The following is a 21,338-nucleotide window of genomic DNA, read 5'->3' on the forward strand; positions in this document are numbered from 1 at the left end:
TGTTTCATGTTGTGAAAAATAGAAACGACGACCTGGTTTGGTCGCGACATGGCGTAAGGGGCATAACTCTAAATTACAATATCTGAACATGTTCAATTGTATTTACATATTATCTCCCTTGTCGAATCGTGATTGCAGATCATCTGACGCCTTGAGACAGGTGCGTGTTAACATCGTGATAGTAATTGTAACGGATTTTGTCAGTTTCATTTTTCAAGTGCATCCCATACAATGATAATTGTTTGATGAGGTAAATTAACTAAAGGACACAAAACCTAGCAGGCTTATTATGGCTGCTGGTAGGCAGCCTAATGACGTCACGGGATTCCCCGGGTCGCCATGAGCGGGCTTTACGAACTGCAAAATGGCTTGAAATAAAAGCTGCAATCCTTCTTTAATATGCACGTATCCGACAAATAAACAATCTGAATAACCAATAATAGCAATACTTAACATAATTATCACGAAATCAGCATATCCCAGTATCCAGTTTATGTCAGTAGGATCCAAACGCAGAGCGCCCATCCCACGTCCGATCCCGACTCGGCTGTAATGGCTGCCGTTTGTGCTGATCGATCATTCACATCGGCTCAACTTGTTATTCCAGGCGGAATTATTCTTACGGTTTACATTGATTTTAATTAGATGAAAAAAAGTAAATATTTTCTACACTTCCGAATGTGTAACTTTATGACCATGTAGTTTAACCGTTGTGTATTTTATGATTTATTTCTCCATGTCGGTACGTAAGAAAACTATCATGGAGACAATATTGAAGATAAAGGCATTTGATAAATACAACTGTAATAAAACAGGAAGATCGCACGCAACATTGTTTTTTTTGGATGTGTAAATAATAACGGCTTTAATTAATTTAAAGAATAAAACGAACCGGAAATGACATGCCCGGTGTTATTTTGCACGGGTATAAATGAAGTGTCAACACGGATCGCACGAGACGAATACACATTCAGCATGTGGTCAAAATATGATGAGGAGTGCCTAATATATGAGTAGCAGATACCCTGTAAGTTTTGCATTTATTTGTAACCATTTGATAATGTAATGGTGATATTAAATATTAGTTTAGATGTATAATAATAAATTTATTTTAGGTGCAGTTATGACCATTCCGGGATAGAAAAGTGTTTACAGTTCGGTTGAAAAAATTGCATTGAGCACGAGAAACAAATTAGTTAATATTAACACTGAGGTCTATGAAACTGTTTATGCTGTGCTATTAAATAATTCGAAATTTCTTTGTTTTTGTTTCAGGCTTGTTTGACCATTCTCGTGCAAACTTCAAAACTGTGTACCAACTGGTCCCGTACCTGTAGTGTCTATTAATAATTTTTCTGGAATTCCCCCTTTTAACGTTGTCCGAAATATTACCATTATAAGTATAAATAGGTATACATACAGTTTTTAGTCATAAGAAAATAGAAAAATCAAAAGTGTGTATTTGGTACGTACATTTTGAATATCATACTAAGTCACTTAATTTATTATGATATGGATGTTTAGTGAACAACATCATAAATACAGGGATGTATTTAATAATGAAGTATGCAGGTTTTTAAAAAATAGATGTGTTAAGTATAAATAAATGAGAAGATATGAATATGCACTTACCACTAAATTAACAATCAGATTGTCATGGCAAACAGAAATGAAACTTGTCCATGTTACGGACAAGTGCAGGGTAACATTTGTTATTTCCAGCATATTCTCGCAATGCTCACGTCGATTATCTGTACCATTTCTCCTAATACTGATTGTCATGTATGTCTCCCACTTTTGGGTGTGATGGTTTTGCCACTGCCTTTATCTGTGTGGAACAGCTACATCTATAGGGAAAACCCACTGGACACTTCCCTCTAAAAAATAATGTCATCCAATAAATGACGTCATCAAGTTGAGAGCGCTTATTCGATTCACAGAAATGATGTCATGATAAAAGAAGATGTAGATCGAGACATAATATTGCAAAAACTAAACACTGTGTAAACATGTACAAAATTTAAAACATGCATGTTCACTGTATTTTGCTGACTAGATGATTACCAATATATATCTCAAGTTGTCATGGTAATATCAAATCCAGGTTAAAGTGGATGTACAGCAACCCATGCACGTCGACGTCAGAGGCTACTAACGGGATTGTGTGGCCTGGCTCGTTGACATGTATCCCAAATGCGTAGATCGATGCTCATGGTGTTAATCACAGGATTGTCTGGTCCAGACTTGAGTATTCAGAGGCCGGCGCCATATAGCTGGAATATTGCTGAGTGCGGCGTTAAACAGCAAACAAACAAATCATTTCATTGGAAGGATGCTGTGAAACACAGACATATGAATAGTTAAGTGAATGCTAAATGCACTGTAAATTGATTGCCATTTTCTTCAAACATATGTTGAAATGTTATGCCAAACATTAGAAACATATATATGATGTATAGACATAAAGTAATAACAGTTGAATAAACCGTAGTGAATAGTGATAAGGATATTCTTTAATCACTCTTGAAACCACTCTGAAACACTTCCAGTTTATTATTGTTTATTTTATGATAATTGTGAAAATTAATATGTTAAAATACACTCTTAATATTTGCGCATCAGATGCACAAATTGATGAGCCATGGTAACTTTATTTTATTATGTTTGGAAGATAAAAAAAATCCATAATGTGTGGTGAAGGTATGATTTAAAGTCCTACATTATCTGCATAATTTTCCAAATAGTGAGTTCATTTCAGGTGCATTAGGCATGAACTGCTATAAAATAAGTTGTCAAGAAAGTAAGGGGATATAACTCTAAATACTATTCTTCTGAGGCCACTGTGTAATGAAGACCAAGTCATTCATTAATAGTTGTAAGGAAATATCATATCTTGGAGAAGCAGACGCCCCCGAGCTCCATACAGTGGTGGACCATGGACTTGTTTGGGCAGAGTTTGGTGTCTTTCATTTTTCATAAAACAATGCTTTTTTATTATTCAAAGTAATTTCTATTTTGTACTGAGGTGAAAACATATTTCATGAAAATATTAATTGCATTATTTCGGTAATAAAATCTGTTTTTGTATTTTTTTAAGGTGGGTGAATAAGCCAACTGTAACAGACAGATACAAGAGTTACCCCCCTTTCATTCAAGTAACAGTTAATTCTCAACACCTATCAAAGTCATTTATACCGCAATGAGTGTATATTTTAATTTTTTAAAAATTGTGGAACCTTTTCTCAATGGTAGATCTAATAGTAGTCTTCTTTGTATTGATTAGAAGGCAACATTACACAATCGTTTAGGATCCCTACTGCTGGGATCTATTCGGCACAGCCATGCGGACTTACAAGGACATAGGTGCTCGACGAAGTCCTTTCTCTATGGTAATGAGCGTATGTGCAGTCACGACCATAGAGCAAAGATACAGGCACCTGTTACCGCTACTACTGAAATGGACAACATGTACCTTTCTATATGAACAAATGAAACAAAGGGACCTACTCACAAAAGACCCTAATGTCCCTATTGGCACGTGTGTGTACACGTGAGAATGTGGAAATAGCACACTAAATTTGCCTGTTGTTGTTTTTTCATCTAAAATGGTTTTGAGACCAACAATAACAGGTGTTCCAGAGTCATGGTACAGAACAACATGTTCAATTTCATTATTTGGTAAGGAAAACTGTTCGTAGACCCAGATCAAAGTTCAATGTATGCCTGTTACTGCTTCAGATAGCATGACTATGTGAGTCAATTAACCCAGGTGTAATAGATGGTTTCAGAGAAAGTCATTAAACATGTCAAAGGACTACTGACAGTAACAAATCATAATACTTTATGTTAGAAGGCTAATTTTGATTACGCCGTTGTGGCTTGTTCATTTCATGTGCACGTGCCGAGTCCGTGCAATTAATCCAGGTGTGCCAGAACCTAGACTTGCCCCGGGCGTGAGCTTAGTTTATTGATCACTATGGACATAATCTTCATATTATTATTTTATTTAACTATCTATTTTTGTTTTATATTAAATTTATCTAGTACTTCTGTTCACACAATCTGTTATGAAAACATATCTTATATTATTTCCCCCTCTCAGTTAGTTTCTCATTACTCTACACCAAACTATGGTGACGTTGATTTTATCCTTTCTTCTTACTGTTCAATTTACCAATATTTATCACTTACATTTTCCCCAGCAAATCCTTGTGTTTTACTGTCCCTATTGTGCAAATATTACCTTGCATATCATCACTGTTATTTCCAAATGTATTTTTGAAGACGTCCTCACACTTTCACTTCCAACCACCGATTGTGTGTCAGTATATAATACTTGGCTTGAAATGAACTTCGACGATGGGGGTTGATATTGTACATTACAGGCAGTCGGTGGGCATATTTGCAACATCGATGCACCCAAAGAACATGCATACATTCCATAATTGTTTACATTTTTGTAATGCGGGTATTCTATATAGATCACATAGGCTCTGGACAATGGAAAAGAAGTAAGGGCAGTGTTTTGTGATATTAGCAAGGCCTTTGATAAAGTCTGGCATAAAGGATTACTTTATTAATTATCTTCATGTGGAATTCGAGGAAAGTTGTTGAAATGGTTTGACAGTTATCTATCAAATAGAATACAAAAAGTGGTTATTAATGGTAAAGAATCGCAGTTAAAATCTATCACGGCAGGTATTCCACAGGGATCGGTCCTAGGACCATTATTATTTTTGATCTTTATAAATGACCTGGTTGATGATATAGACAGTAATATACGTCTCTTTGCAGACGATACGTCACTTTATATTATTGTCGATGATCCTAACACAGCAGCGATTAATTTAAATGTTGATCTAGAAAAGATATCCATATGGGCGAATAAATGGCATGTAATGTTTAATCCACACAAAACCGAAACCATAATGTTTTTAAGAAAAATTAACCCAATTGAAAAACCTGTTCTTAGAATGAAAGGTACTCCAATAACAGAGGTCTAATCGCACAAACACCAAGGGCTAATTTTACAGCAAGATGGCTACTGGTCAAATCATATAGATAATATAGTAGATAAAGTAAGCCCAATGATTAACTGCTTTAGAACTTTCAAATACTGCCTGTCCAGAAAAACATTACAGAATATATTACACAGATCTGTGTACGATATGTTTTTTCACAACCGGAACAAAAGGCAGAATGGTTTCGATCACATGCAGCCGAATACAATGAACGTAATTATTTTACAAATACACACACGTGTACTTTGACTGGGAATTAAATCTCATCAGTTTATTTGTAACTTTTTTGCTTTAACACGCTTTTAGGGGGAAATTCTTCATGCATTTTGGGAGCCAAGGTTTACCCCGCGGTGCATCCGAAGTAGGGGTACATCGAGGAGCGTTAAGTCGAGGGACCACTGTATTTATCATTTATTTTACCAATATTCGACTATTGTGACCAAGTATTGGATAACTGTTCTCAAGAACAAGCGTTGGTATTGGAAAAGCTAAATTTAGACGCACTGAGAACAATATGTGGAGCTACACGTGGTACCAGCCACGAGTCTCTATACTCTGAAACTAACCTTACACACTTATCCAAAAGACGGCAATCTCATAAATTAAAAATATTTTACAAAATGGTAAACAAGTTGGCCCCTGAATATCTATGTAATCTTGTTCCTCCTAATGTCTCAGCGGGCTCACGTTACAATTTATGAATTCTTCACAACTACAGACTGTAAATGCTAGAACAGTTAACTACCACAAATCATTTTTACCCGACAGTGCGAATGTGGAATGAATTACCGGATAATGTTCAGTCAAAATATAGTGTAAATGACTTCACTAAATGTATCACCAAGACAGAAAATCCTAAAATATTTAGCTTTAACTTAGACTATGGTACCCGTTTCTGTCAAATTATCCATTGCCGCCTCAGATTAGGATGCAGTGATTTAAATGCACACAAATATCAAAGACATATTCATGATTCTACTACCTGCTCCTGTGGATATCATTATGAGGATCCTACACATTACTTCTTTCATGGTATTTAGCATCTAATGCGTTCTATCTGTAGTGTAGAATCATAGATGTGTAGTTAATTGTCGAAACCTTTGTTTTCTATGTATCACTCTCGACAATTGATCCCAACAGCTTGGGCCTGACCAATGCTCAGTCAGGTACACATAAGTCAGGTTCATGTAGTTGATTCTCCTGTGTTTAAACCCAATGCTTGGGAAGGTTGTCAGTTGTGCGAGGCGAATCGAGCCCTAGCTGGGCATGACTGATGCTCAGTCATGTACATGTACCAATAGCTTTCTAGTCACATGTTTGCAGTGAGAATCCCCTTACACCAAACTTTGTTAGGTATGTATTATATTGAATGTGTCTCAGGTATAAAATCATTGTTGCAAGTTTTGTGTTGAATTGTCATTATAAATGCACACAAATATCATAGACACATTCATGATTCTACTACCTGCTCCTGTGGATATCATTATTAGGATCCTACACATTACGGGTACTTCTTTTCATGTCGCAACATGTGTAATCTTAGGAATGATATGTACTACTATATAAAGGGATATGACTTGGATTCAGTATTATAATGAAATGCTACAACATCTACTGATACTAACCTTACTATTGTACAATCTGTCCATTTGTTCATTGCAAAATCAAAAAGATTTAAAATCTAAATATGTCTTCATAACGATTACATCGATCAAATAGTAAATTGTATGTGTGATATGCTGGTTTGCTGTTTGTTTATGTACTGATATATGTATGCATGTATTTGTGTGTGACTTGTATATCATCATAATATTTGCAACAGTAGGCACAATCAATCTAAATTTATTATTTTATGTACAGTTTACTCTTATTAATTGTTAAATGTTCTTTGTAGGGAGAGGTGTTTAAATAGGTTGAACCTGTTCACCAATCCCATTCCTTTTTCTTGGAATTAAATATTGTTTAAATCATAAAACTTTATATACAGCATCTTGGTTTCTTGCATTTAGCATTGTTTAGATGTAGATTCTTGGACCATTATCAAGATTATCTGCTGACAGTGCAGTTCCTTCAAGGGTCAGTGAAACCAGATCGCTGTAACCCAAAGCATTTGTACTGCAGTTGTATGGATATAGGTGAATTCATAACCAAACCAATTCGTAGCCATGGAGAATTCATAGCCACTCCCAACTTGTTGACAAAATTCAAGGTGAACTCATAGACAAAACAAATACAATAGAGAATAGAACAGATTACTTACCTGATTATTTACAGTTACATAGAATCAAGAATTATTTATTTATGATAATGGATCCTGCAAAAGATATACTAATTTTAATACTTACCTTATTTTTTATTTAATACTTTATTCACAAAAGGCCCTGCCAATCAAAACACTCAGAAACATACTTGAAACTTGCAACCAATCGAAATATCTCTTTCATTTAGGAAGTGACGCAACCAATCATATGCCATGTACAAGAAACTGTTCTTTAATAAGTAATTATTATGATTCTATTCCAATATAAGAAATGTGTCTGCGAATTCACTCCAGGTTTGTCTATGGGTCCACCATAACTTGGTGGGAGCTGGGAGTGGCTACAACTTCACTGTTTTCCAGTAGTTCTATGACACCAAAGTCACAAGTGAATGTCCCTGTGGGGATTCCGGACACTATACTGACCCTGGGTTTATTGGTAAACTAGTGTCTTTTAACAGAAATTTGGGCTATTTGACTTCTAAATGGTGATTCATTTACTGTTTTACTAGATGTGACAAAACTAATTTCTCTTGAAGACTTTAGACCCGAGAAGGTCCGGGGTAGAATAGGTCTTCAGCAACCTATGCTTGCTTTAAGTTCCACCACTAACTGTATCCTTTGGTACATGTTTTGCATCTCCCGGCTGCTCCAGTAACAATTTAGTAATGGCATGAAAATTGAAGTCACTCTGTACACCAGACCCGTGAAGATCCGGGGTAGAATAGGTCTTCACCAACCCATGCTTGCCGTAAAAGGCGACTATGCTTTTTGTAATAGGTGACTTACGGGATCGGGTGGTCAGGCTCGCTGACTTGGTTGATGCATGTCATCGTATCCCAATTGTGTGGATCAATGCTCATGATATCAATCACTGGCTCACAGTGGCATGAAGTGTGTTGATTTCCTTCAGACTTTTTTTGCATATTTGCACAAAGTTACTTCTCCGATATTTATCGATAATGGATCGATATTTAGTTTACGATTATAAATCTCTATGATCTATGGATGGCCAGCCAGCCCTAATGGTCACCCTGTCCCACCACCCCTCCCATGCAAGGGACAGCCTGAAAGGGTTCATTCCCATTATGAGTCCCGTGTAGATCCAGGTAGAGAATCTGCCTTCAGCAACCCATGCTTGTGTAAGAGGCTGACTATGCTTTTCGTAGGAGGCGACTAACGGGATCGGGTGATCAAGCTCGCTGACTTGGTTGATGCATGTCATTGTATCCCAATTGGGTAGATTGATTCTGATCACTGTATTGTCTGGTCCAGACTCAGTTATATACAGACCGCCGCCATATAGCTGGAATATTGCTGAGTACAACGTTAAGCAACAAACCAACATTCCCATTATGACTACCAAAAAAGGAAGGGGGTAAAATTAGCCTACCTATAGAATAATGGACTACTCCAGTCGTTATCTGTCCTCTGCCTATACATTCATGAACATTGTCTAAAGAGATGTTATTTTTTATGTATCATACTTTATTTTCACAACAATAAAAGGGGGTGGTCGGGTAGCCTAGTGGTTAAAGCGTTGGCTTGTCACGCCGAAGACCCGGGTTGGATTCCCGACATGGGTACAATGTGTGAAGCCCATTTCTGGTGTCCCCCGCCGTGATATTGCTGGAATATTGCTAAAAGCAGCTTAAAACCATACTCACTCACTCATACTCACAACAATAATAGGGTATTCACAGTAGCGATAAAAATATTATTGGTAAATGCAACTAAAGCTATGATTGCATTATTAAAGAAAGCATGAAATAATAACTTGCCTCTTCATGTTTGTAAGCAGCATTTGACACCATGTTTGCCCTGATTTGTATAGTTCAAAATTTTGGGGATATGAAAATACAATTCTTATTGGATAGTAAATAGAAAAGTTCTTATAATTGCAGCTGCTCTTTGTTACTCAACACCAAATTTCATGGACTACAGTAAATTTGGAAGAGAGCCACTGTATAATAAAATGTATAAACTCATTTTAACGAAGTTACATATTGTTCTGAAGAGCGTACAGTTAACTGCATGTAATTCTTTCCTAGTGTGGGCGGTCGGGTAGTCTGGTGGTTAAAGCGTTCGCTCGTCACGCTGAAAACCCGGGTTCGATTCCTGACATGGGTACAATGTGTGAAGCCCATTTCTGGTGTCCCCCGCCGTGATATTGCATGTAATTCTTTCCTAGTGTAGAGCTGTCCCATACCATGCCAGGATCTCTTTCTGTTGATGTATGGCCATAGTGCTTCTAAATGGGGACGAAGAAGTGCTTTGAAATCATTTGTTATTTGTTTTGTAGAGATGCAGTCATCAGAAATATTATGGCCTTATGTAGATATGAACCGCTGATGGGCAAATCAGAATGCAGGATTCTAAAAATGTCATGGCGGTGTTTTGCAAACAAAAGTGACTAAAGTCCATTGTGTGATTCTGACTGCAACCTTAGCATGTGTTTACCAATCAAGACACATCTATTAGAGTTTCAGCTTCAGTTAGATGCTGACTCTATTTGGTCTTGGTGACTAATGGATGGATCTAAGCATGTATTGCCATTTTGTTTAAGATCTGATGAGATCAAAATTCATGTTTGAAGTAAGATGATTTTATTTTAGATTTGATGTCCAGAAGATTAAGCACAATGGTTACGATATGCAAGAACCTCTCCAGCACCGTCACCCTGAATGATGGGAACACCATGCCTATGTTTGGTCTGGGGATGTACCTCAGCAAATCGGGCTCTGGCGGCAGTGCTGAAAAGGCTGTCACTCACGCCCTAAAGAATGGGTATAAGATGATTGACACAGCTGAATTCTATGGGTAAGATCCACAGCAAACCTTAATTACTATTATCTATCTATATCTAGATAAATGGCGGTAAAAGATGGTACTTTTTTATTACCCTGCCTGGCGCTCGGCATTAAGTGGCTAAAACAAGGACTGTTTGGCTCGGAGTCAGTATACTGTGTCCGAGTGGGGTATTCTATTGGCAGCCAATCGGTCAAAACATACAAAGTTAAAATAAAGGACAAATGTTTGCAATAATAGTCAAATGTTACAAAAAGACGTCACATCGAAAGAATGTGAACTAAATAATGTCAGTGCGCACGAAAGGACACTAAACAGCTACCAATTCTAACAATCTACCAGTGGTTTAGTTAAGAAATTCCTAATGAATATAACTTCCAAGAATTTTGATGCAGTGATAGGATGAATTGTATCTGAAACTATCATTTAATCAGCAATTATATATTCCAATAGTGAGTTATTTTAGTTGCATTACCACTGATTACTGATTACTGTATATATTAAAAATAATAATAACCATAAGCATAGCACTTTGGAGCAGCTGATATCTATTGCCAGATATGTTTTATGTATGAAATAATTTGATCAGTCACCATTGAGGCCTCGCGTTCCTGCTACAGCAAATGAATGAAGCCAAATGCTTAAGTTATATGTATAATAATAGACAGTTACCTTGTTTGAGGTATGTATCCGTCAATATAAACATAATGGATTAATATACCATACAGCTGAAACTGTACAAAGAAACTTGATCGATGTCACATGTCTTTGTAACAATCTAATATTTTGAATATATAGCGTTCCGGGATATTATAACCTGTCTTCATCTCTCAACTGGTCACGTAGGTTTGTTATAATTATGTGATAATTATGTTCATGATGTCCACTGTTCTTTCAAAATCCTTGGAGTCAGACAATAATCAGCAATCAATCAACATACTATCGGGTAATCCTTTGAACAAAGTATGTTGTTTTCACGTACCGGTAAGCACTTCATGCCTAGATATGGGTGTATTCTGTCTGCTTTAGCAAACCTACACATATAAACATTTACATTGGACAAATCCACTGTGCATGATAACAGTGATTAATCAATCAACATATCATCGGTTAATACTTCGATCAATATTTTTTTAGCAACTCAAAATGACCATTCCTCTCTTGCTGTGCTGCCACGTGCATATTACATGTAATACCTTCACAACATCAGACCTGGATTTATGACCAAATCTTTGATTGAATAATTACCCCAGACACGAGAAATGTCAAATGCGAACCATTGATTGCTATATGTATCCTTGACAACTTCAGAGGCAGGGGTGAGCGTTATTGAGTTATTTTGCATCGTCTCTGTCAGGTAATCTGAGTGGTTCTACCACTAATTCTACCTGAAACAAAGTTGTCATTAACTGAGCTTCAAGTGAATGACGACAAATACACAGGTGTAGGGTTTTACCATAAAAAATGGTTGACAAGAAGGAAGTAGTAATTGTTGTATTATATGCAATTTGCCTGAAAAATAAGGGTCGTACATACACAATTACACACACAGACTTTGCAAGGTTATAGTAAGCATCATCCAATCAAATGTGAGGAATCAAGGGGATTCCCCCTCGCTGTCAACGAGGTGGTCCGAAGCCCAGTTGACACTAACCATCTTCCCGAGGCAAGGGAGTTAACTGACTTTAAAAGTCCAGTTTCCACCCTTGCCGAACTAGGCTGGAATTCCTGGGATCGATCGTAGTGCCACCAGTGGCTATTGCGAGTTATGTCCTTTCTATGCCTCTATTACTGACCAATCAGATTCAACCTCTCGTATCACTTGCATTTGCTTCAAACAAAACGGTAGAGCCCAGTCAAGACGATCTGATTGATAATCAAGATCTATATTGTGATAAAACGAGTCTTACATCGCGAAGTGCATCAAATCACATGAGCACCTTGATTAAAAGCATGAAAAGATTTAGAAAATATCTGTTGATAACGAGTTAGCGGTGCACATGCTTTGCAAATCCTGCAGTCAACCGAAATCTGCATGACATTACGAACCGGATTTCGATTTCGGTCTGCGATTTTGATTGGACTATGCATAGACTCGTTAGTCCAGCCAAAATGTAACTCCATAATACCAGCCTAGTTCGGCAAGGGTGGAAACTGGACTTTTATAGTCAGTTAACTCACTTGCCTCGGAAAGATGACACTAACTGGCATCTGGTGATGGTGCGGGCTAATTAAAACAGTGCTGGCTAGACAGCTGAGTGTTGGAATGTTGTTTCCTTTTAAAGGATATAACTTGTCTTCCTACACAACACTTGTGCCGATGCCACGGGGCCATAGACCTAATTAGTCCCATAAAAGGGGTAATTAGTTTTCGTAGATATCTGGAATAGTCCGCAATAGTTATGCTTAGGGTTTGTGTAATTACGCAGAAGTTTTAAAAACATTCTGCAAGTTTTACAAAATTCCTGCAGATTTACTGCAGAAATTTTGCGGATGAAGTAAAATACTTTTGCGTTGTAGTGTTGGTGACCATATATGCATATCATGGATCATGATGCAAAGTTTTCCACATCGGTTTATCACATTGGTAAATTTGTTTATAGATTATTTTTATTAAAGACTGTTGTGTCAGTTTGAAATTCATGATATTCAGAGTGACATTACAGGTAGACTTATTATTTAGTAAATGTAGTTTTTAGTTTTTAGTCGACTGAATTAAGTTATATATGTTGGGTGGGATTAACTAAATGACAGCTTCATTCACAAAATGTATTGGTAATAGAGGTTTCCTTTTCAGCGAGATGAACTTGTGTAAGTTGCTTTTGGTCTCATACTTGTCTAACACATTTTATTTTAGGAATGAAAGCGATGTTGGCCAAGGGATAAAAGCATCTGGACTTAAAAGGGAAGATTATTTTGTTGTCACCAAAGTCTGGACTAACGGATCAGCTCAGTGTCGTTCTGCATTCACAGCAAGTCTTAAAAAGTAAGTTTTGGAAGCCGGTATATTTTTTTGTTCACTGTACAACTGCATTTTACCAGGATTACAGTACGATATATTTCAAGTCAATCTATCATCGTAATATCTCATTTTCTCGAGGCAAGGGAGTTAACTGACTGTAAAATTCCCGTTTCCACTCTTGCCGAACTAGGCTGGAATTTCTGGGTTCCCTCGTAGTGCCACCATTGGCTATTTCAAGTTATGTCTCTTCTATGCCCCTCCTATTCACCAATCAGATTCTACATCTCAAATCACTTGCAGTTGCTTCAAACAAAAGGGCGGAGCACCGTCGAGACGATCTGATCGATAATGAAATTCTATTATGTAAAAAACAGGTCTTACTTTGCAAAGTGCATCAAATCATGTGATCACATTGATTAAAAACATGAAAAGATTTGGAAAATATCTGTTGACACTAAGTTGATGGTACTCATGCTTTGCAAATGCTCCTGTCGACCAAAATCGGCACGGCAGTTTACGAATTGGGTGTCGATTTCGTTACGCAATTTTGATTGGACTTTGCATAGAATTGTTAGTCCAGCCAAAACATAACGCCACAATTCCATCCTTGTACTGCCATTTATGTCTGTTGTAGATAAAATGTATTTCTTTTGGATGAAAATCTTTTGCTGTGTTATGTTATGATAACATTTGTTTTTTCCATATTTGCACAGATTGGATATTGGTTATGTAGATCTCTACCTTATTCACTCTCCCTCGGGGGGGAAGATAGTGGAAACCTACAAAACCATGATGGAGTTCCAGAAACAAGGACTTATCAAGTGAGTTTCTCCCCTTTTCTGTTTACAATGAAAATGCCAAACACAGCTACAACAGCAATATGAAGCCATTCATCTTTGAGAGTTGCTCAGTGCAAACATTGTATTAAAAGTTTTTATATTCAATCAATTAAACCCGTGAAAATCCGGGTTGGAACAGGTCTTCAGCAAATCATGCTTGCTGTAAGAGACGACTATACTTGTCGTAAGAGGTGACTAATGGGATTGGGTGGTCAGGCTTGCTGACTTGGTTGGTGCATGTCATCGTATCCCATTTGCGTGGATCGATGCTCATGTTGTCAATCACTGGATTCTCTGGTCCAGACACAATTATTTAAAGACCGCCATCATATAGCTGGAATATTTCTGACTGGGTTTTAACTTTTTAAACAACAAACAAACAAACACTCAATCAATTACAACTCTTTTTGGTAATATGTTAGCCATCCATACTCCCACAGTGATCTCTTACATCCGCTGGTGATTTTGGAGAATATATCCCCTGTAAGCTTGTCATAACTGTCAAATAGAATTTATGGGGTGGTCAGGCTCTGTTGCTTGACGTATTGCGTGTCAGAGGCCCCTAAGGAGTTGATGCTGCTCATTCTGTCAGTCACTGGTTTGCATGTGACATTCTATAACACTCACTCACTCACTCACTCACTCACTCACTCACTCACTCACTCACTCACTCACTCACTCACTCACTCACTCACTCACTCACTATTACATCAACTATCAGATCCATAGGTGTGTCCAACTTTGGCGTGCACCACCTCCAAGGAATGAAAGAGGCTGGGTTGCCGACACCAACAGTCAACCAGATCGAGCTCCACCCTTGGATGAAGAAGAAGGACATCGTGCAGTACTGTCAGGCCAACAATATTGCAGTCATGGGTTTCTCGCCCCTTGTGAAAGGTCAAAGATTTACGGAGCCATGTTTGATGGAAGTTGCTGAGAGGTATGGAGTGCTACACTTTGTGTTATTTACCTGCACTACTTAAGTTGATGTGATACATGTATCTTCCCCTATTTTTAGGACATTCAGTGACCGTATACTTGACCTGATCGCACCAGTGTATTGTTTACGTCATCTGGACAGCATTGTTGACGCCATTCGAATGTTATTGTGACATTAGCTCGGAATGTCATCATAACTGAAGACTGTTGATGTCATTCGACAATTGTGGTTTTCCAAGACAGTGGTCGTGATCACTGCATTTTTCTTAAGGAAACTTCAAAAGGATTAAATAACAATGGATAATAAAGACATTATGACACTCGCATTTGTATCATACTGATTTTACGAAACTTGTCTGCTCTCGCTCAGGAAATACAAGAATTTTCGTAAGCGTGTAAAATCAGTATGACGCACCTGCGCTCATGCTTGTAGGATTTTGTCATTGTATGACTGTTCCATGGAAATAGTGATTTGAGTACCCTTTCAACTGCTTATTCTACTTCTGTGAATCATAGGATGTGAAACAGTACTTCATATCTCTTTAAGTCATTCCTGTAGTTCCCTCAATGCAGATACATTTTAAGTCAATTTGTCAGAAAACGTACCATGCCTGTCTGGAAATCCCTGTCACTTTTGTCTCAATGTGCTCATTATCCTGCCATTAGAACTTCATTATGTAACAATATTTTATCAGTTGGAGGTCAATTCTTGATCCAGATAATTCTTTATGGTGATATTTCATGCTCATTAAAACATAAAATATGTTTGTTTTATAGTGTGCAAACATTTATTTTGTCAACAAAGAGATATGATTAATGTTTCTATATACAATTTATACTCATATACATCATGATACATCTCATTTTACATTTCTTGTTTTACCATTTCCAAACTTGTTACTATTTCCGTGGAAGTATAGAACTTTGTGTGCATGTTGTTTATTTCCTTGTTAAATTTCTACCCTATTGTCCACTGTCTGTATATATATATATGTTTATGGAAAGAGCGTTGTAAATGAACAACTTTTGCCCAATACATTTGACGTTTTAATGTCAATAAAAGATGTTTAAAACACACAGTGCCAATCTAGAAGAACATACTCTGTTCCCTTAACAATTAGAACAATTGAAAAACTGTATGGCATTAGAAAAATTATTCTCCTTTATAGACTTATGAGTTTTGTTTTAGAAATCAGTGGAATTTTAGGGGCGGTTGGGTAGCCTGGTGGTTAAAGCGTTTGCTCATCACGCCGAAGACCCGGATTCGATTCCCGACATGGGTACAGTGTGTGAAGCCCATTTCTGGTGTCCCCTGCCGTGATATTGCTGGAATATTGCTAAAAGCGGCGTAAAACCATAATCATCCATCATCAGTGGAATTTTAGACATTATTGAAATAGATCAATGTCACATGTTGATGCATGGATGTTCAGGATGTATGGAAGTGAAGGATTGGTATGTAGCATTTTTCCAGGTCTGTATATACTTATGTCCAGGGTGTGTTTCAGGTTAGGAAGGACAACAGCTGAAGTTCTTATCCGGTACAGTGTCCAGATGGGATACATCACAATCCCCAAGTCTTCAAAACCCGACAGAATATTGGCCAATGCCTCGGTCTTCGACTGGGAGATTCCACAGTCTGACATGGATGTTTTGGTAAATATCCACTCTATAAGCTAAAGTCCTGGACCCTGTCTTAGCAAAGAGAGGTATTTTGAAATTTTGTGTACAGGGTTTTAGCTGAGATGCCAACACAATATTTCGAAATACCATGGTCAATTGGTGTCTGGAATTAATATTTCCGAAAACGAATTACCAGTCATTATTAGCATGACCATCATCCTGAGGCAAGAGTGTCTAATATCAAAGCCTAGTTTCTACCCTTGCCATTTCAAGCCTATTTTTCTTGGCTAGAACGTGGTGTCACCTGGTGTACACAAAAGTTGTGTCCCTTGTGATCAAGACGTGGTATCCAGTCAAATTACTGGTCTAATTTGGAATAGCTTTACGAAGATGACCTCTGTAACGGATGTTATTGGACAGATTCCCCTGTATAAAAGTACATGGGCGCTTTCATTGAAAACTTTGGACAACTACGAAAATATTTGTCTTGGCTTCATTTTTGGAATAGTTTCAGGACAAATTCTACAGGTGATGGCTGTAGCCATAGCAGTGACCACATATAGGATCACAGTTGGGGATTTTGTTAAACATTCTCTGATTTGACTTTCGGTATGTGTGATAGTCCCCGGAAATTTTAGCACGGAAAAGTAGGCTTGAAGTGGCAAGGGTGGACACAAAACTTTGATACAGCCAGGTGGACATGCTGGCCTTGGGAAGATGTAGCATGACAGACTATAGTTCTGATAAATAAAATAAATCATCTGTTCCATTTTACTTTATAACCAAGCCTCTGTAAACCTTCCAATCCCAAACTTATACGAGTAATTATTGATTGGTTTTGCACAGGTGATAATGTCTGAAGGTAGGTCAATATCTAGTTAAAAGTACTGGCAGTCTTTTGGTTGGCATCTCCTCATTACCCAGACATTTATAGTCAGCATTATGGGTGATAATTTTGCTACAAAGGGTGATAACTCTCCTTTTGAAATGATATAAGTGACCCTCCAACTTATCACTTCCTGATTGGTTCCTGGCTCAATGTGTGCTGCAGCAACTTGTGACATGTAGAGACGCGGCCATGAGGAAACAGATCACTGTTGCACTTTCATTCAAAAATGGTCGTTTGCTACCGAATGTCAGGAAACCAACACATTTTGTACTGATGTTTAGTTTCAATAGTGGCTTAGAATTGTTAAGTCCACTAAAATATGAACTGACATGAAGGTAACTCGAAAAACGCCATGCATTGTCCCAGCCTTTTCTATGTCAGGAAACACCTGGCATTCTGGATATCTTGGGTAACATCGCATCAGTGAAATGACAGGCTTAATTTGTCAGCCTTTCTGTTATTTCCCACAACAAAACATTAACTATTGCATCATTTGAATCATACATACTCCATATTCCATAGCATCTACTAATAAAGTCGCAGATACAAAATTCAACATGCATCAGCAACACATGGACATCTTTTCACAGGTCTTTACTAACAAGTGAACAGAAATCAGTTCAAGTTTGTTCATTTTCCAAAGGTCTCACTCAGGGCTTATTTTACTGACTTTTCACAGTGAAATAATTTGCTCAATTGACTCAAGTTTTGTGGATATACTTCTAATGTCAACTAGTTGACCTGGAAGGAAGGGTTGATCAGCGGACTCCACCACTTAGCTATAGATGGCCCGTCAAGATGGCACCATTTACTATTACAATTTTGAGCAGGTGTTGTTATATCACAGAACATGAAACCTTCATTTCAGGACATACCCCTATACTATTGTTCAGTCGAAATGATGTATTGTCCATACACAGGCGTGAATGTTACCAATGAAAGTGGAGGCTGTACTGGTTATTACATGGAGAATCTCACCCGAGTGTCTTTTGATATCAAATACTAGTATATCAAGACGAGTTGATTAAAGAAGGAAAACTTTGAGGCTTGCCGAATCAATGAGTGTTGATATATTTTATATCAAAAGACATGAGGGTAAGATTTAATTTATCATCCAACATCATTCTTCCAACTTTTTCAGTTTGTAGACAGTAATAAGCAGTGTCTTAAGTGTAACAGCTTCAGTAGCAGAGCCATTAGTGATGTCATTTGATTGTGATGTCATGGTAAACAATGACATCATAATGGTCTGCAAAGCATTGTGATGCAATTTCATTGCTGCGATATCTACAGTGTAGATATCGCTTGATCTCACCCAAGCATATCTCCTGTGGGAACCTGTTTTGGATGATAAAGTAACACATACCACTTGCATGCCACTTACCACATGCTCTATCAGTTTAAGATTGGATCCCTTGATCAGCACAGCTAGGGGATTAGTGAAGGGAAGACAAATTGAAAAAGATCAGCCATTTTGTCCTTCTGCAGTCATTGATCATGATATTGGTGTAGTGCTACATAAAACTGATTTTCTTTTACAAGGAACTTATCATTTGTGGAGATAATTAAGGGGAGAGAAGGGTCATTAAAGTGAGATTCTGTATTTCATTATTGAGATCTTGGAAGCAAAGAAAGAGGTTTGTATTGATGAAACTGGACAGAGGCACATGGTGAAACATTGACAAGGTTTGGGGGAGGATCACCCAAGGAAGGAACTATGATAGTATACATTCATCTGAAAGAACCTCCAAGCCCCCTTATCATAAATAATCAGTCCCTTATTAGAAAGCAGTGAAGCTGATTATTCAATTTTACCTTTTTAATTTCCAGAATTCCTTTCCTGAGAAGTCTTGTTCATGGAACCCCTGTGAGTTTCCATGGGAAGGGTGATCACAGCAATGTCACAACAGTGTGTAAGGGGATATTGGCAACATGTTCCACCCCAAATCCCCCAAGGCTGTACCAACATCTAGTCACTGCAACAGCCATCCTTCAGAAGATCCGGTGGACAGATGACTGCCATATACCCGGTATATGTAAGGATTTTTATATATTCCAGATACTATATTTATATACTCCTGATATTTGTTATGGCACTGCAATGGTTAGTCCAGTCTTGGTGCTCTCATTGAAGTTGTTTTTGTTATTTTGTTACTGACACAAGTGTTATGAAATTGTTTTATTTCTCTTGAATGGAATTTCTCTTTGAGTTATCATGATATAACATTTATACTAGGTTTTCATATAATAATCAGTCCACAGCAAGGGCTTTTTATAAGTTATCATTGTGTAACATTTATACAACATTTTATATAATTATAGTTTTAATAGAAAGTAATACATATCATCAGGTAAAATGCATATACAAAATATCAGTAGTTTCAGTCAGTTTTTAGATAGATGCTAGCCTTAGGTAACGGGAACCCATCTCCCAGACATAATATCCAATAAGACAAAAGATATGTCTACATAGTCTAATAGATTGCCTTGAACTATTTTATTTAAGTAAATCTGTCATCACCTATATTAGAATAACATTCAGCAATTACTTCAATTTAGACTCATTAAGGATTAGCCCCCAGACAAGCTCGTCTATAGTGATACCATAATCTCTTTCCAAGCACCCAGTAAATATGTCAACAAGATTAGTGCCAGTCCAACAGGATTAACAGGATTAAGTATTCCCCTCTGTCTAGCCATTCATTAACCATAGGGCACACCCCATCCTGTATCAACCAATCATATTCCATTTTATTGTTCTAATTTTTGTTAAATACATACAGAAGCAAAATGTTGAGCAGAAGGGGTTTGACGCTCATACCAAGCAGACCACTTTCCCACAGCCCAGAGGGTTGTACCAACTCTCTGTGGAGCCCTCAGCGATATTCTAAGATATTGTAAATTGTTCATTGTTACTTGTTCTTGTAAATAAAATTGTGATTAGTCTCCTGTGACGCCAGCTCTTTGACTAATTCCCCCCAGAAAACCAGCACGCCATTTGGAAGGTTTTGTTCATTCGAATAGAACCATAATAGTATTACTAGATCAGTATTTAGCAGTCTGTGTCTGCTTGCACTTTTATAGTGCTAGCCCACTGAGAGACCCGTGAAGATCCAGGGTGGAATAGGTCTTCAGAAACCCATGCTTGCCGTAAAAGGCGCCTATGCTTGTTGTAAAAGGTGACTAACGGGATCGGGTGGTCAGGCTCGCTGACTTGGTTGATGCATGTCATTGATCCCAATTGCGTGGATTGATGCTCATGATGTCAATCACTGGATTGTCTGGTCCAGACTTGATTGTTTACAGACCGCTGTCATATAGCTGGAATATTGCTGAGTGCGGTGTTAAACAACAAACAAAAATGGTATGAATACCCCGAAGACACAGCTACTGACTCCGAGCCGACTTGTCCTCCTTGTTTCAGCCCCTTAATGTGCCAAGAATGGTAACGTACCATCTTTTGGTATGATGCGTCTGGGATCGAACGCCTGACGTTCCAATCTCAGGGCAGATGCTGGACCACAGAGGCGGTCTATATAAACAAGTGTCATGCATTACGGTCATGCAAAGAATTAGGCAACATTAAGTGGTAATATACAAGACTACTTTATTATAAATATAATTCTGATATTCAAGACTGAAATACCACAAAAGAATAACTGATGGCAATAGAGGTAAGTGCTGATAGAGCCTTTTGGAAGAGCAGGAGTGCATGTTATGGTTAATATACAATACATGTATATTGTATTGGTAAACACAATATCATACATATTTTGACTGAAGCCTTTAACATTTGTACAAATAGTGAAATTTAAGTTAATTTCACTGCATCATATAGTGTCGTGTGGCTGAGCCGAATAACACTTCATTGAAATTTGGATGCTTCGGGAAAAAAAAAAAAATTCAGAATGTTTATGGTGCTGACCAGCCAAGGATCAAAATCTTGGTCTAATAACACTCATGATTATCAGCCAGCTAGATAAATAGACATTTTATCAAT

The 21,338-nt window shown here is 37.6% G+C and overlaps 1 protein-coding gene across 2 annotated transcripts; it reads left to right on the forward strand.

The window, feature by feature from the left end:
• Positions 1 to 96: 96 nt before the first annotated feature.
• LOC124149247 (glyoxal reductase-like) lies at positions 97 to 19,740 on the forward strand. Of its 2 annotated transcripts, none has more exons than XM_046520704.2 (7): positions 97 to 160; positions 9,894 to 10,098; positions 12,944 to 13,072; positions 13,762 to 13,869; positions 14,609 to 14,827; positions 16,335 to 16,482; positions 19,169 to 19,740. In XM_046520704.2, exons 2-7 carry the CDS (start codon positions 9,899 to 9,901, stop codon positions 19,226 to 19,228), a joined length of 864 nt encoding a protein of 287 aa, XP_046376660.2. In that variant the 5' UTR covers positions 97 to 160; positions 9,894 to 9,898; the 3' UTR covers positions 19,229 to 19,740. The 2 variants fall into 2 exon arrangements, with proteins under 2 accessions (XP_046376660.2, XP_046376659.2); XM_046520703.2 differs by lacking the exon at positions 97 to 160 and adding an exon at positions 6,258 to 6,374.
• Positions 19,741 to 21,338: the final 1,598 nt, after the last annotated feature.

The sequence above is a fragment of the Haliotis rufescens genome, unplaced genomic scaffold (assembly GCF_023055435.1).
Source record: "Haliotis rufescens isolate VD_foot unplaced genomic scaffold, xgHalRufe1.0.p SCAF_4, whole genome shotgun sequence".
In the NCBI taxonomy this organism is placed as follows: domain Eukaryota; kingdom Metazoa; phylum Mollusca; class Gastropoda; order Lepetellida; family Haliotidae; genus Haliotis; species Haliotis rufescens.